General features: G+C 41.4%; 1 protein-coding gene across 1 annotated transcript in view; it reads right to left on the reverse strand.

Moving 5' to 3' along the window:
* Positions 1–1,475: 1,475 nt before the first annotated feature.
* Positions 1,476–13,188, reverse strand: part of LOC141271788 (uncharacterized) — a 30,367-nt gene continuing 18,654 nt past the window's right edge. Inside the window, exons 3-7 of the mRNA XM_073681938.1 lie at positions 12,901–13,080; positions 12,694–12,817; positions 12,515–12,612; positions 11,207–11,297; positions 1,476–4,405 (exon numbers count right to left, since the gene is read on the reverse strand). Coding sequence (XP_073538039.1) covers positions 3,069–4,405; positions 11,207–11,297; positions 12,515–12,612; positions 12,694–12,817; positions 12,901–13,080 — 1,830 coding nt within the window. The 3' untranslated portion in view covers positions 1,476–3,068. The remainder of the gene's footprint in view (positions 4,406–11,206; positions 11,298–12,514; positions 12,613–12,693; positions 12,818–12,900; positions 13,081–13,188) is intronic.

Raw genomic sequence — 13,188 nt, forward strand, 5'->3', positions numbered from 1 at the left:
GGACTCAGCAAATACATTATGCTGCTCTCGGATTACATAGAAAAAACATGGGCACAGTTTCCCGAGACACCTCTTAATGATCAGGTGAGGTGCAAAGTGGAGCCACAAATCTTACTTAAATCAAGATTTCATCATGAATTTCATGAGCAGGGGTCACCACATCCCATCCCAGCTTTGCCTACTATGTCCAGAGCCGGATGAAAACGGCATGAGAACACCAAAAGTCGAAAATTGCTCACGCAGTCTCGCGCAACAAAATCTCATAACCCAACGTTATAAAAGGAGGAAAAGGACCCACCACAAAGTGGTTTTAACTGATTATACTGTAGCCAGATCCCCTTCGTGTGCAGTAAAAAAAAGTTACAAAAACATTACCAGGTATTAGGTCTTGAAAGCTTATCTGTAACGTATTCATTCAGATTATTATTAAGATGATTGGTAAACCATCATATTACATTGCATTGGGACCTCTGAACAAGTCTTTGGTATAAATAAATCTGGTGGGTGTTCCTTCAGACTTAGAATCACAGAATGTTAGAGTTGGAGAGGACCTCCAGGGTCATCAGGTCCAACCCCCTGCTCAATCCAGGATTCACTAAACCATCTCAGACAGATGTCTGTCTAGGCTCTCTTTGAAGACCTCCATAGAAGGAGAACTCACCACCTCTCGTGGCAGCCTGTTCCACTCATTGACCACCCTCATTGTCAAACAGTTTTTTCTAATATTTAATCTGTATCTTCTCCAGAGGTGGATTAAGAGTGGCCAGGGCAGTTTAGAAGGTACACGATGTACTACGTGACATGTCACATGATCCCTTTGATCATGTGATAGGTCATGTCAGTAACACAGATGTTTTGGTCACATCTGTAGACGGAAAATGACGGAAATTTTTTTCCATTATGTACAGCCCTATACATAACATAGCGCTACATTAATTTTCTTGAGGGGCCACATGAGAGACCGTGACTGTTGTGGACAGCATGGTATGCACATGCAGGTACTCTGGCGCCATTTTGTTGAATACACTCTGCACATTTGTATTCATTAAAATGGAACCAGATATCGCGCTGTGCGCGTGCGCTGATTCAGAGCCATTTTAGTAAAATAACGCAGGTGATGCGCTGCAGTGGAGTTGTGGAAAGGCAAGTAGGAGTGTTTTTTTTAATTTATTTATGGATGGGGGAGCAAATAACAGGATGGGGGACCAGGATGAGGGAGCATATACCAAAATGGGGGAGTACCTAACAGGATGGGAGACCAGGACTGGGGAGCATATACCAGGATTGGGGAGCATGGACCAGGATGAGGGAGGTGCATATACGAGGATGGGGGACCAGGATTGGGGAGCATATACCAGGATGGGGGGGGAATGCACCAGGATGGGGGAGCATACACCAGGATGGGGGACCAGTATGGGGGAGCATATACCAGGATGGGGGAGCATACACCAGGATGGGGGAGCATATACCAGGATGGGGGAGCATATACCAGGATGGGGGAGCATATACCAAGATGGGGGAGCATATACCAAGATGGAGGGAGAATATACCAGGACAGGGGAGCATATACCAGGATTGGGAAGCAAATACCATGATGGGGAACCAGGATGGGGGAGGATATACCAGGATGGGGAAGCATATACCAGGATAGGGGGCCAGGATGGGGGACCATATACCAATAAAAAAGCTCGCCACCCGGGCATAGAACGGGTTCAATAGCTAGTTACAATATACTGTGATACAGGCATCAGATGTTATATACTATACAGATTGTTATATCCCATCTGATGTCTGTACCACAGTATACCATACAGTAATCTGTATACTGAATATGACATTTTTTGTATAGGGATATACACTGTACTGATCACACCTGGACCTGCCTACAGGACCGCACATATTATATATGGAGCAGTATAGTATGTGACGTCCTGTAGGTTCAGGGTTGATCAGTCAGTGTAGGATCCGGTCTGCTGATGTCTATGGTCGCTCTGCTCAGGCTCAGTGTGATTTATTGCAGGACTCTGAATTCCTGCAGATCTGGTGACCTTGGGGCCAATGACTTGGCACTAACAGTGCGACCTGATCTGCAGCAAAGGTCAGACTACGCCAATAAGTCACACTGAGCACCAGCAAAGCGGCTGCAGACCTGACAGTATATAATCCTGTGTGCACTTAGCAGGTGGGCAGCGTCCTGCAGCCCCCTCACTCTAGACATCCTGCCTTGACCTCGTATTTACCGCCATCCACTAGGTCTGATGCACAAGCTCCTCTCTGGCAGGATGATGCTGCTCCAGACGCTGCTGTGTGACGTCAGCTGTGGAGACGCAGTACACAGGGTGCAGGTGTCTGCCTCCCTGTGATGTGGCCGGCGTCTAAAAGGTACAGTGCAGTCCCCCTGCCTCTGCAGAAAACATTATAATGAGGGCAATCTGGCCATGGTCCCCCCGGAGCCGCAGGCCCCAGGCGGTAGCCCACATTGCCCTCATTATAATCCGCCTATGATCTTCTCCCTTTCAGTTTCATTCCATTGCTTCTAGTGTTTCCATGTGGATGAACCCTCTACACTGTGACATCCCTTTAGATATTTGTAGACAGCTATTAAGTCTCCTCTTAGCCTTCTTTTTTGCAAGCTAAACATTCCCAGCTCCTTTAACCATTCCTCGTAGGACTTTTTGCAATATGCCACTCTGTGTATCACTGTGTCTGGACCAGTGAATTTCCAGAATCACAATAACTTTTCTTTGTAAAAATTACTCTAACAGTAATATGTTTTGAGACGAGGTATAAACATCTACGTGAAATATTCAATGCATATGTGTGGTATATATTTGTATCATCTTGATTTTATTCGCTGTCAGAATAAGAGACGTCCATTAGTTTAAGCTCGAAATTACTTTCCTTTTGTCATGTACTTGTGTTACTTTAACTTGACTGTACATTTTTTATGTTTTCTTTTAAAATGTGACAATAAAAATAAGTAAAAAAAGTTCAATAAAATGGCTGCTTTCGTTTGCAAGTTCTTGGAAGTTAAAGTTTTAAATAAACTAAGAACATAAAAATGGCTTCTATTCTGTGTGAGTTCTTTGATGTCTAACAAGAGATTTTTTGTGGAAAAAATATTTCCCACATTCTGAGCAAGAAAATGGCTTCTCCCCTGTGTGACTTCTCTGATGTGTAACAAGACTTGATTTATGTTTAAAATTTTTACCACATTCTGAGCAAGAAAATGGCTTCTCCCCTGTGTGACTTCTCTGATGTGTAACAAGACTTGATTTATGTTTAAAATTTTTACCACATTCTGAACATGAAAATGGCTTTTCCCCTGTGTGAATTCTTTGATGTATAATATAATCTATCTTCTGGTTAAAACATTTTCCACATTCTAAACATGAAAATGGTTTCTCTCCTGAATGAATTCTTTGATGTTTTATAGCATCTGATTTCTGGTTAAAACATTTCCCACATTCTGAACATGAATATGGCTTCTCCCCTGTGTGAGTTCTTTCATGTGTAACAAGATAAGATTTCTGATTAAAACATTTCCCACATTCTAAACATGAAAATGGCAACTCTCCAGTATGAACTCTCTGATGTCTTAGAAAATCTGTTTTCTGGTTAAAAAGTTTCCCACAGTCTGAACATGAATATGGCTTCTTTCCAGTGTGAATTCGCTCATGTACAACAAGACTTGATTTCTGCTGAAAATATTTCCCACAATCTGAGCACGAAAATGGTTTTTCTCCTGTGTGAGTTCTTTGATGTCTATTAAGATCTGATTTCTGGTTAAAACATTTCTCACATTCTGAACACGAATATGGCTTCTGTTTTGTGTGAATTCTCTCATGTATTACAAGACTTGATTTATGCTTAAAAAGCTTCCCACACTCTGAACATGAAAACGGCTTCTCCTCTGTGTGAGTCCTTTGATGTCTATCAACGATTGATTTGAGGGCAAAACATTTTCCACATTCGGAACAAGAAAAGGGCTTATTTCCTGTGTGAATTATCTCATGTGTTAGAAGACTTGACTTTTGGTTAAAACATTTTCCACATTTTAAACATGAAAATGGCTTCTCCCCCGTGTGAATTCTCTGATGTTTAACAACAGCTGATTTCATGTCAAAACATTTGCCACAATCTGAACATGAATACGTCTTCTTTCCTGTCAGAGGTTCTTGATTTTTAAAACCTCTTCTGTGACTTTTATTTTTCTTTACTGTCTGTGATGTATCAGAAGATAAGACCTGTTCAAAAGGCCCTGAAGTTAAATCTTTGTTGTGGAGGGCTGAGGGCATATCTGAGTTAATGGCATGTTCTTCATATCTATCTTGAGTGCCACCAAGATCATCTGACTTAAAATCTGAAGGTATCAGATGTCCCTCTGATCTCCTGGTACAGTCATCTGCCAAGAATAAAATTCATCATTGATTTCTATAACAAAACCATACAAACTGCAAGTCATGTAGCAAAATTCAAAGAATAGAACTAGGAGCCTACATTAGGCCAATAATCTTCCAATTCTATACTAGAAGTTAGCATCTTCATTGGCCATTCAAGTACTGCCATTCTTGTACTCCCTCCCAGTCTTAATGTAATTGACTGCAATAAGAAAGTGTCCTATATCACATGTGACCTGATCACTGCATCATGCATAAAACTGTGAGACCAGAAAAAGGCTGCAGTCCTTAAAGGTAAATTGTTTGTTATTGCTGCAGTCGAATACACAAAGCTCAATAGGGAACACTTGGCAAAACAAACTTAAAGGGGGTTGTCTCACAAAAGACATTCATGGCCTCATGGATGCCAGTCCCACCTCTGAGCTATTCCCATCTCCAGAATAGCGATCACCCAATCATCGACTCCTGCTGGAATCTGACCAACTGTGTTGGCTCACGCCAACATTGCTAGGGAATTCCAAATCTGGCCAAGGACATTTAATCTGTTGTTTTTGGAACTCCTATATAAATGAATGTAAAGAGCTGGTGCTTGCACCGCCACCTCTCCACTCACTGGAGTTTATTGAAGATAAATAGGATGAAATATCTGAAGAGAACTTTTTTACATAGTCCAGAGCAAAGGCCCTCTTAAATTCATACATTAGACGTTTCCTTTAAAAGGTGCATATCTATAGCAGGGTAAATGGAGACCACTAGGGAGGCACAGACTTGTAAAGGAGAGGGAAGGCAAGCCAATCACACCACAATCAAACATAATATACATAGTGAAGCTGTAGAAATAAGAGAGGTTGAAAACAAAAACAAGAATCATATACTTGGCAGGAGAGAAACTTCCAAGACTCTTGCTAACACTAAACCTGATTAGTGCACAGCTATAACTGAACATCGGAGCTCCTATGTCTCCTGACAAGAAAAGTAGAGAAAGTCTTGGGATTCTTCTTTAAAGATTTCGTACAGTAATACGAATACCTTAGAATGGAAGGCATTAGGTCATGGAGTTCTTCTTGAGCTGTTCCAGAAAGCCACATAGAGTCATGACATGGAGCTAGGGTTTCAAGTCATGACAACTAATCTGGCGCAGACCTGAATAAATGTGTACTGGAGCCATTAACCACTATTGAGTGGGACATATTATGACACAATTGTAACTTTGTTCGATTAGTTTATCACAAACCACAAAGTTAATGTGCTCTTTTTTACGGAAAAGAAAAAAGTCAAAACAGAAGGGTATTCTGTTGCTATTGTACAAAAATTCACCATATGGTCTCACTACACAAAGCACAAAAATGTAGTATTTTAGCCAGAAAGTTTGGTGAGGAGCATGGTAGACCTGGTCTTGTAGGTCAGCTATAACCTCATGTGGTAGAAAGAATAAAAATAAAGAGCACAGGTAAATTCATCTAATACATTTTCCAGCCACTTCAAAAAGAAAACAGGATCCAGTTCTTTTTCTAAACATAGGAAAGCTTAATCATGTTCAAACATTAGGGAATATTTCGCCTCCATGGGTTGGTTGATGGAATGCTTGATAGTGGGAGATCTTCCTTTGTACAGGTGCCTTAAAATGATAGGTGGATGAATGGTGCTAGATCAGTGTGCTCTGCCTATATCTTCACGCTCTCCATCTTTTGATTTGTAAAACTCACCCTGGCTACCTATGGTGATTACAATGTGATGGAGAGAAGTAACCAGGGGCATTATGCCTTACGGAGCTAAATAACGTTTATTAAAAGAAAAAAGAAACCCAATTATAACAAGATGTATGGCTGGGGGAAGGCGACAGGGATGGTCCACACTTGGCTCTGCATTGTTCTCTAACCAGTTTTGGAACTCAAAAACATTTGTCATCTCACATCAGTCTCAAAATGCTCCCCAGTTTAATCTTTCTATATCCATAACTAGATACAAAGAGTATCAGCTATTATCTTTAATACCATGTGTATAGAATTAGGACATACAGAGGCAAAAGAATAATCTTGATAGTCAGATTTAATTGATATTCTTAATCTTTGTTTTGAGAATTTAAAAATGCTCAATAAAGAGAATTTCATTAAAAAAAATATGACAGGTTTTGGGAACAGTATTATTAACTTCTCTTTCTGTGGAAGAACAGACACATCGATAATATTTTATTCTGAGATGCTGTCATTTGGTTTGCCATCCAAGGTAGTAGGGTGGATCCCAGGGCTGTTGAATAAGAGTCGGTGTCCATTTTGGTGGAGTCGGAATCAAATGGACCGACTCCTAAAATATATCATAAATTGGGTACAGTAGTTCAATGCGGCATGTGCTGTAAATTTTTTCATAAGAATTTGGGAAAATTATTAAATGTCCTATAAATGTATGTTATATTCCTGATCTAAGGGTATAGGCTGTTAGTTTAGTTGAATCTGTGCTGCACTTTATGTACAGTTGTGCTCAAAAGTTTACATACCGCGGAAGAATTTTTGCTTTCTTGGCCTTGTTTCAGAGAATATGAATGATAACAAAAAACTTTTTCTCCACTCATGGTCATTGGTTGGGTGAAGCCATTTATTGTTAAACTATTGTGTTTTCTCTTTTTAAATCTTAATGACAACCAAAAACATCCAAATGACCCTGATCAAAAGTTCAGATACCCTGGTGATTTTGGCCTGATAACATGCACAGAATTTGACACAAATGGGTTTGAATGTCTGCTAAAGGCAACATCCTCACCTGTGACCTGTTTGCTTGTAATCAGTGTGTGTGCATAAAAGCTGAGTGAGTTTCTGGGATCCAGACAGACTCTTGCATCTTTCATCCAGCCACTGACGTTTATGGATTGTGAGTCATTGGGAAAGCAAAAGAATTGTCAACGGATCTACAGGAAAAGGTAGTTGACCTGTATAACACAGGAAAGGGATACAAAAAGATATCCAAGGAATTGATAATGCCAGTCAGCAGCGCTCAAACTGTGATAAACAAATGGAAAATCAGGGGCACTGCAAAACCAAACCACGGTCAGGTCGGCCACAACTGCCAGGAAAATTGTTCGGGATGCAAAGAAAAACCCACAAATAACATCAGCTGAAATTCAGGACTCTCTGAAAACTAGCGGTGTGGTTGTTTCAAGATGCACAATAAGGAGGCACTTGAAGAAAACTGGGCTGCATGGTCGAGTCGCCAGAAGAAAGCCATTACTGTGCAAATGCCACAAAGTATCTCACCTACAATACGCCAAACAGCACAGAGACAAGCCTCAAAACTTCTGGAACAAGGTCATTTGGAGTGACGAGACCAAAATTGAACTTTTTGGCCATAACCATAAACGTTACATTTGGAAAGAGGTCAACAAGGCCTATGATGAAAGGAACACCATTCCTACTGTAAAGCACGGAGATTGATCGCTGATGTTTTGGGGATGTGTGGGCTACAAAGGCACAGAAAACATGGTGAATGTTGAAGGAAAGATGAATGAAGCACGTTATTAGCAAATACTGGAGGCAAATTTGCACTCATCAGCCCAGAAGCTGCGCATGGGATGTACTTGGACGTTACAACATGACAACGATCCAAAACACAAGGCCAAGTAGACCGGTCATTGGCTACAGCAGAACAAAGTGAAAGTTCTGGAGTGGCCATCTCAGTCTCCTGACCTCAGTATCATTGAGCCACTCTGGGCAGATCTCAAACGCGCCGTTCATGCTAGACAGCCCAGGAATTTACAGGAACTGGAGGCTTTTTGCCAAGAAGAATGGGCAGCTTTACCATCTTAGAAAATAAAGAACCTCATCCACAACTACCACAAAAGACTTCAAGCTGTCAGTGATGTTAAAGGGGGCAACACACGGTATTAAGAACTGGGGTATGTGAACTTTTGATCAGGGTCATTTGGATGTTTTTGGTTGTCATTAAGATTTAAAAAGATAAAACACAATAGTTTGACAATAAATGGCTTCACCCAACCAATAACCATGAGTGGAGAAAAAGTATTTTTGTTATCATTCATATTCTCTGAAACAAGGCCAAGAAAGCAACAATTCTGCCGAGGTATGTAAACTTTTGAGCACAACTGTACATGCTCTGTAGTGAGCCAGTGCTGTGGAGTCGGAGTCAGGGAAATTGAGGAGTAGAGAGTCAGAGGCTTGGCTTACCGACTCCACAGCCCTGGTGGATCATCCTTGCTCTCAGCATAAGCCAGAGCTGATCTTACAACAGCATATGCTCTTTTGATGCCCAAAGTAATTGGAACAGTTTTAGGTGGAAATGAATGGTGCAGCCTAGTGGCATGATGGTGAGTGCTTGACATAGCATGACTACACTGCCGATCAAGCAGCCACAGCCAGGGAGAAAGGGATATGCTTAGGTCAACAGAAGACCTTCGCAAATCCAGTAGAGAGCAAGCATCAGGATGATGGCAACAAGAACAGTAAGCATGGTTTACATAAGGCCACCTAAGTGGAAATAATATGTTCATGTCTAGGTGATTTCTTTAAAGGGGTTTTCACAGGAATGAAAGTTCATTTTAATCAATAAATCTTTGAATAATAATAAGTTCAACAATTGGATGTGTTTAAATAAAATGTTCCTGTGCTGAGATAATCTTATAAATTTGCTCTTGCAGTGTCTTGTGTAATGGCTGTGCCTGACCGTGTATGGAACATCGTCTGATCATACCACAGCTCCTGGGCAGGGGAGGACGCAAAAGACAGTATACAGACAGGGTAGCATGGGGTCGCAGCTGATTTTTTGTGAGGTAAAACATTTCACTACCTGTTTTTAAACAATGTTTTACTTTAAAGAAAGAAGCAGCTGCGATCCACTGCTGTAATGTCTGTATACTTTTTTGTGTCCTCCCGTACCCAGGAGCTGTGGTATGATCAGACCATGTTCCTGTTCGGTGAGACACAGCCATTACACAGCACACAGCAGGGGCACATTTATAAGATTATCTCAGCACAGGAACATTTTATTTAAATACATTCAATTGTAGAACTTATTATGATTCCAAGATCTTTATTGATTAAAATGAACTTCTGTTCGTGGCAAAACCCTTTTAAATAGTAGAGCCAGTAACAGAAATGGTCAACTAAGGAGATATTTGTCACATTTTAAGTCTTTGACACCAATTGTATAAATGGATCTGAATCTTGTCCTAAAGACTTTCCATTTTCTGTAGCAGAAAATACTTGGAACCAGCATCCTACAAATCAAATCGAATCACTCATCGTTTTTTTTAATTCTAGTCTCTGGTGAGCAGTATTCCTCATACTCACAGCACTAACCTATGCCCTCCAAAAACTGCATTGTTACACTGATTGGCTTTATTAGAGATGCCGGCCCTTTCTTGATTGGAACTTCCCACATGACCGCAGATTGCAGCATAATATCAAGTGATCAAGTTTTCTGCTGATCAGTTTCAGATAAAATTAATCATTCTGACAGATTTGGAAAGCGGCATGGTTATTGTTGCTACACTAGACAGGGCTAGTATCTCAGAAACTGCCAACCTTGTGCGTTTTTTTGTATCAGTGGTATCGAGAGTATACCAAAAATGGTGTGCTCAAGGAAAAACATCACAAGAAATGAGATCCTGTGGATGTTCACATTCTGTCGATGAAAGAGTTTCAGAAGATGATCTCGAGAATCGTTCTGACAAATAGGTGGACCACAATCAAGCAAACTGCAGCCAAATACAGCAATGGAATCCAACTAACGTGTCTAAAAACATAACTCGTAGTTCCTTAGCATGAATGTAAAACACGAGACGACAAGTCCCAGTGCCATTATTGACTAAAAAAAAAACACGAATCTCGAGTTGGCAAAAATAGCAAAAAAAGCAAAAATTACATTGCAGACAAATGGAAAAACAATGTCTGGTCAGATGTATCCAGGATTCTGTTGCACCATATTGATGGGAGTGTCATAAATTGGTAGTAGCATAAATCAATGAGCCCTTCTTGTCAGGCTGGGGAAGGTGCAGTAATGATGTGGGGAGAGTTTTCTTGGCACTTCCTCCGATACCTGTGTATCAATGTCTGGACACTAGACTTACCTAATCACTGTGTCTGTTCCTGCCATCATGGCTGCTATTTACTATTTTGCAGAAAGGACAATCCACCATGCTACAAGAGTAGTATAGTCATGGATCGGTTCCAGGAATATGACAGCAAGTTTTCCTTGGTTCCCCGACTTTCACAGTCCACAGACTTTCATCCTACAGAGAATCTGTAGGTCAAGGTAGAACAGGTTGTTCTCAATGTCAGTGCCTTCATCAAGTTTGTGACAACTGTGAGAAGCTATATTGTCCAAATGAGCAAATATCCCATGACACAATTTCAAAACCACGTAAAATCTAGGCCACAATGAATTACCGAGGTTGTGTAGGCCAAATATGCTACTAGATGGGGTCTACAATAAGGTGGCTATTCTGTGTGTATTACCATCTTCTCTATACTTTTAAATAGACAGTAACTTGATTCGAATAGTTAAATAGGAATTAATGGTTCTTGAGTTTCAAACTTGTAACAGAAGATGATGAAGAAATAAGCCTCATTTACATTGGAATATATCATGTCCATATTGTAAATGCACAAAATGGATTATCACCTACAATAGTATCACAATTTCATCCACATTTAAGTTGTATTTTGGCAAAAGGAAGGAATATGTTCTGCAAAAAAACACTAACATCCGAGAAAGATTAAGAAAATCAGCACAAAATCGTATCAGCCAGCAAATGAGAAGAATCTGTGACTTCTCCGCATTTAGTGGTTCCTACTCACCTGGGACGTTATCTGTAGGAAACTCCTCTTTACACCGTTCATCACCCCTCACATATGTCTCTGTAGTATTAATATGGGTCAGATCTTTACCCTGAAACAAATATTGTAAAAGTCACAGACAGATGGAGAAGTCACATCTATGATCAGCTCTAGTCAGGTGAGCTAGGAAAGGTGAGTGGGAGGGTTTGTTTTTTTTAGTATGTATGGATGGATGGATGTACATATGTATGGTACAAAGCAACGTAGGCAAGGTGGGGAGGATATAATAGGACGGGGAACCAGGATGGAGGAGCATGTACCACGCTGGGAAAGAATATAATAGGATGGAAGACCAGGCTGAGGGAGCATGTACCAGACTTGGGGAGCATGTACCAGGCTGCTCGAGCATATAATAGGATTGGAGACCAGGCTGGGGGAGCATGGACCAGGCTGGGGGAGCATGTTTCAGGCCGAGGGAACATATAATAGGATAGGGGACCAGGATGGGGGAGCATATACAAGGCTGGGGTAGCATGTACCAGGACTAGCTATTGAACCCATTCTACAATTTTTTTTTTTTTGGGAACCTGTCACCAGAAATAACACTGTTAACCTTCAGATATGCAGTTAATCTGCAGGTTAATAGCGTTATCATTCTGCCCGTCGCCTGCACGTAGAAAATGTACTTTATTCTCCCCGGTGGCATTCGGCTTCAGACATAGGGGCGGAAGTGGCGCCGGTTCAGTCATTGCTCTGAGAGTACAGACCGGCTGCTGTAATGCGCGTCCCCAACCCTGACTGACAGCTGAGCCCCAATGTAAAGCCAGTGTCAGTTAGTGCCGGGCGGCAACTACAGTGGCCGCTCTGTATACTCAAAGTAGTGAATGAACCAGCGCTGCCCCCGCCCCCATGACTGAAACCGAATATTGGTGGGGAGAATAAAGTTCATTTTCTTATTGCTGCATTCGGCTGCGTGCAGGCGCTGGGCTGCATAATAATACTGTTAACCTGCAAATTAACCGCATATCTGCAGGTTAACAGCGATATTTCTGATGACAGGTTCCCTTTAATTTTGTAGTACAAAGTCAGTCGGAGTCAGAATGCGCACATACCGCGCTATTTTTTTTTAAGACACTGTATGTGAGAATTTGAAGAAAATTAAAATGGCGCCGAAAATGTACCAATAACAATGCTCGTCACCTGGGTATTAACAGGTTCAATAGCTAGTAAAACATATAATCCTGGTGGATAAAACAAGGCTGAACACAAGACCTTCACAGCCGTCTACACATCATAGGAGAGATCTCATGACACCTTCTCTCCATCTACCTGATGATCCTGAGGAACATTGGGATCTTCTTGTTTACAGTCCTGTGGAAGAAGAGGACGGGGACATCTCTCTGGTGTTGTCTTCTTACTGAATAGAACTGAAGGAAACACATACAGGGACTGAATTAATTCTTTACATACAGATAATTATAGGCCGTGTGTATTTAGTCCTGTATTACCTGTTGATGTAAGGGGCTGGGGTACCTCTATCATGACATCCTTGTACAGATTTCTGCGTCCTTCTAAATACTCCCACTCCTCCATGGAGAAATAGACGGCGACATCCTGACACCTTATAGGAACCTGGCACATACAATGATACAGTCATCCCGCCTATCCCTTCATAGCGTTACTGCATAAAGTCCCAGCATTCCCAGCAGTGTCACCTCTCCAGTCAGCAGCTCAATCATGTTGTAGGTGAGTTCTAGGATCTTCTGGTCATCGATGTCCTCATGTATCCGGTGGTGAGGTGGAGGCCTAGTGATTGGGCTCAGGGGTCTTTCCCATCCCTGAGACACAGGGTCCTGACAGCGCTCACTAGAGGTCTTCTTCACTACTGTGTAATCCTGGTTATGGAGAGATACATTAATAAATCTCACTCCAGACATTTCCAGAGTCCTCACCTCTCCAGTTCTGTCCATCTGTTATTCCCATAGATAAGAATGATGTAATGT

This window comes from Phyllobates terribilis, unplaced genomic scaffold (genome assembly GCF_046119375.1).
Source record: "Phyllobates terribilis strain yellow unplaced genomic scaffold, ASM4611937v1 Scaffold_5__5_contigs__length_657084704, whole genome shotgun sequence".
NCBI classification, from domain to species: domain Eukaryota; kingdom Metazoa; phylum Chordata; class Amphibia; order Anura; family Dendrobatidae; genus Phyllobates; species Phyllobates terribilis.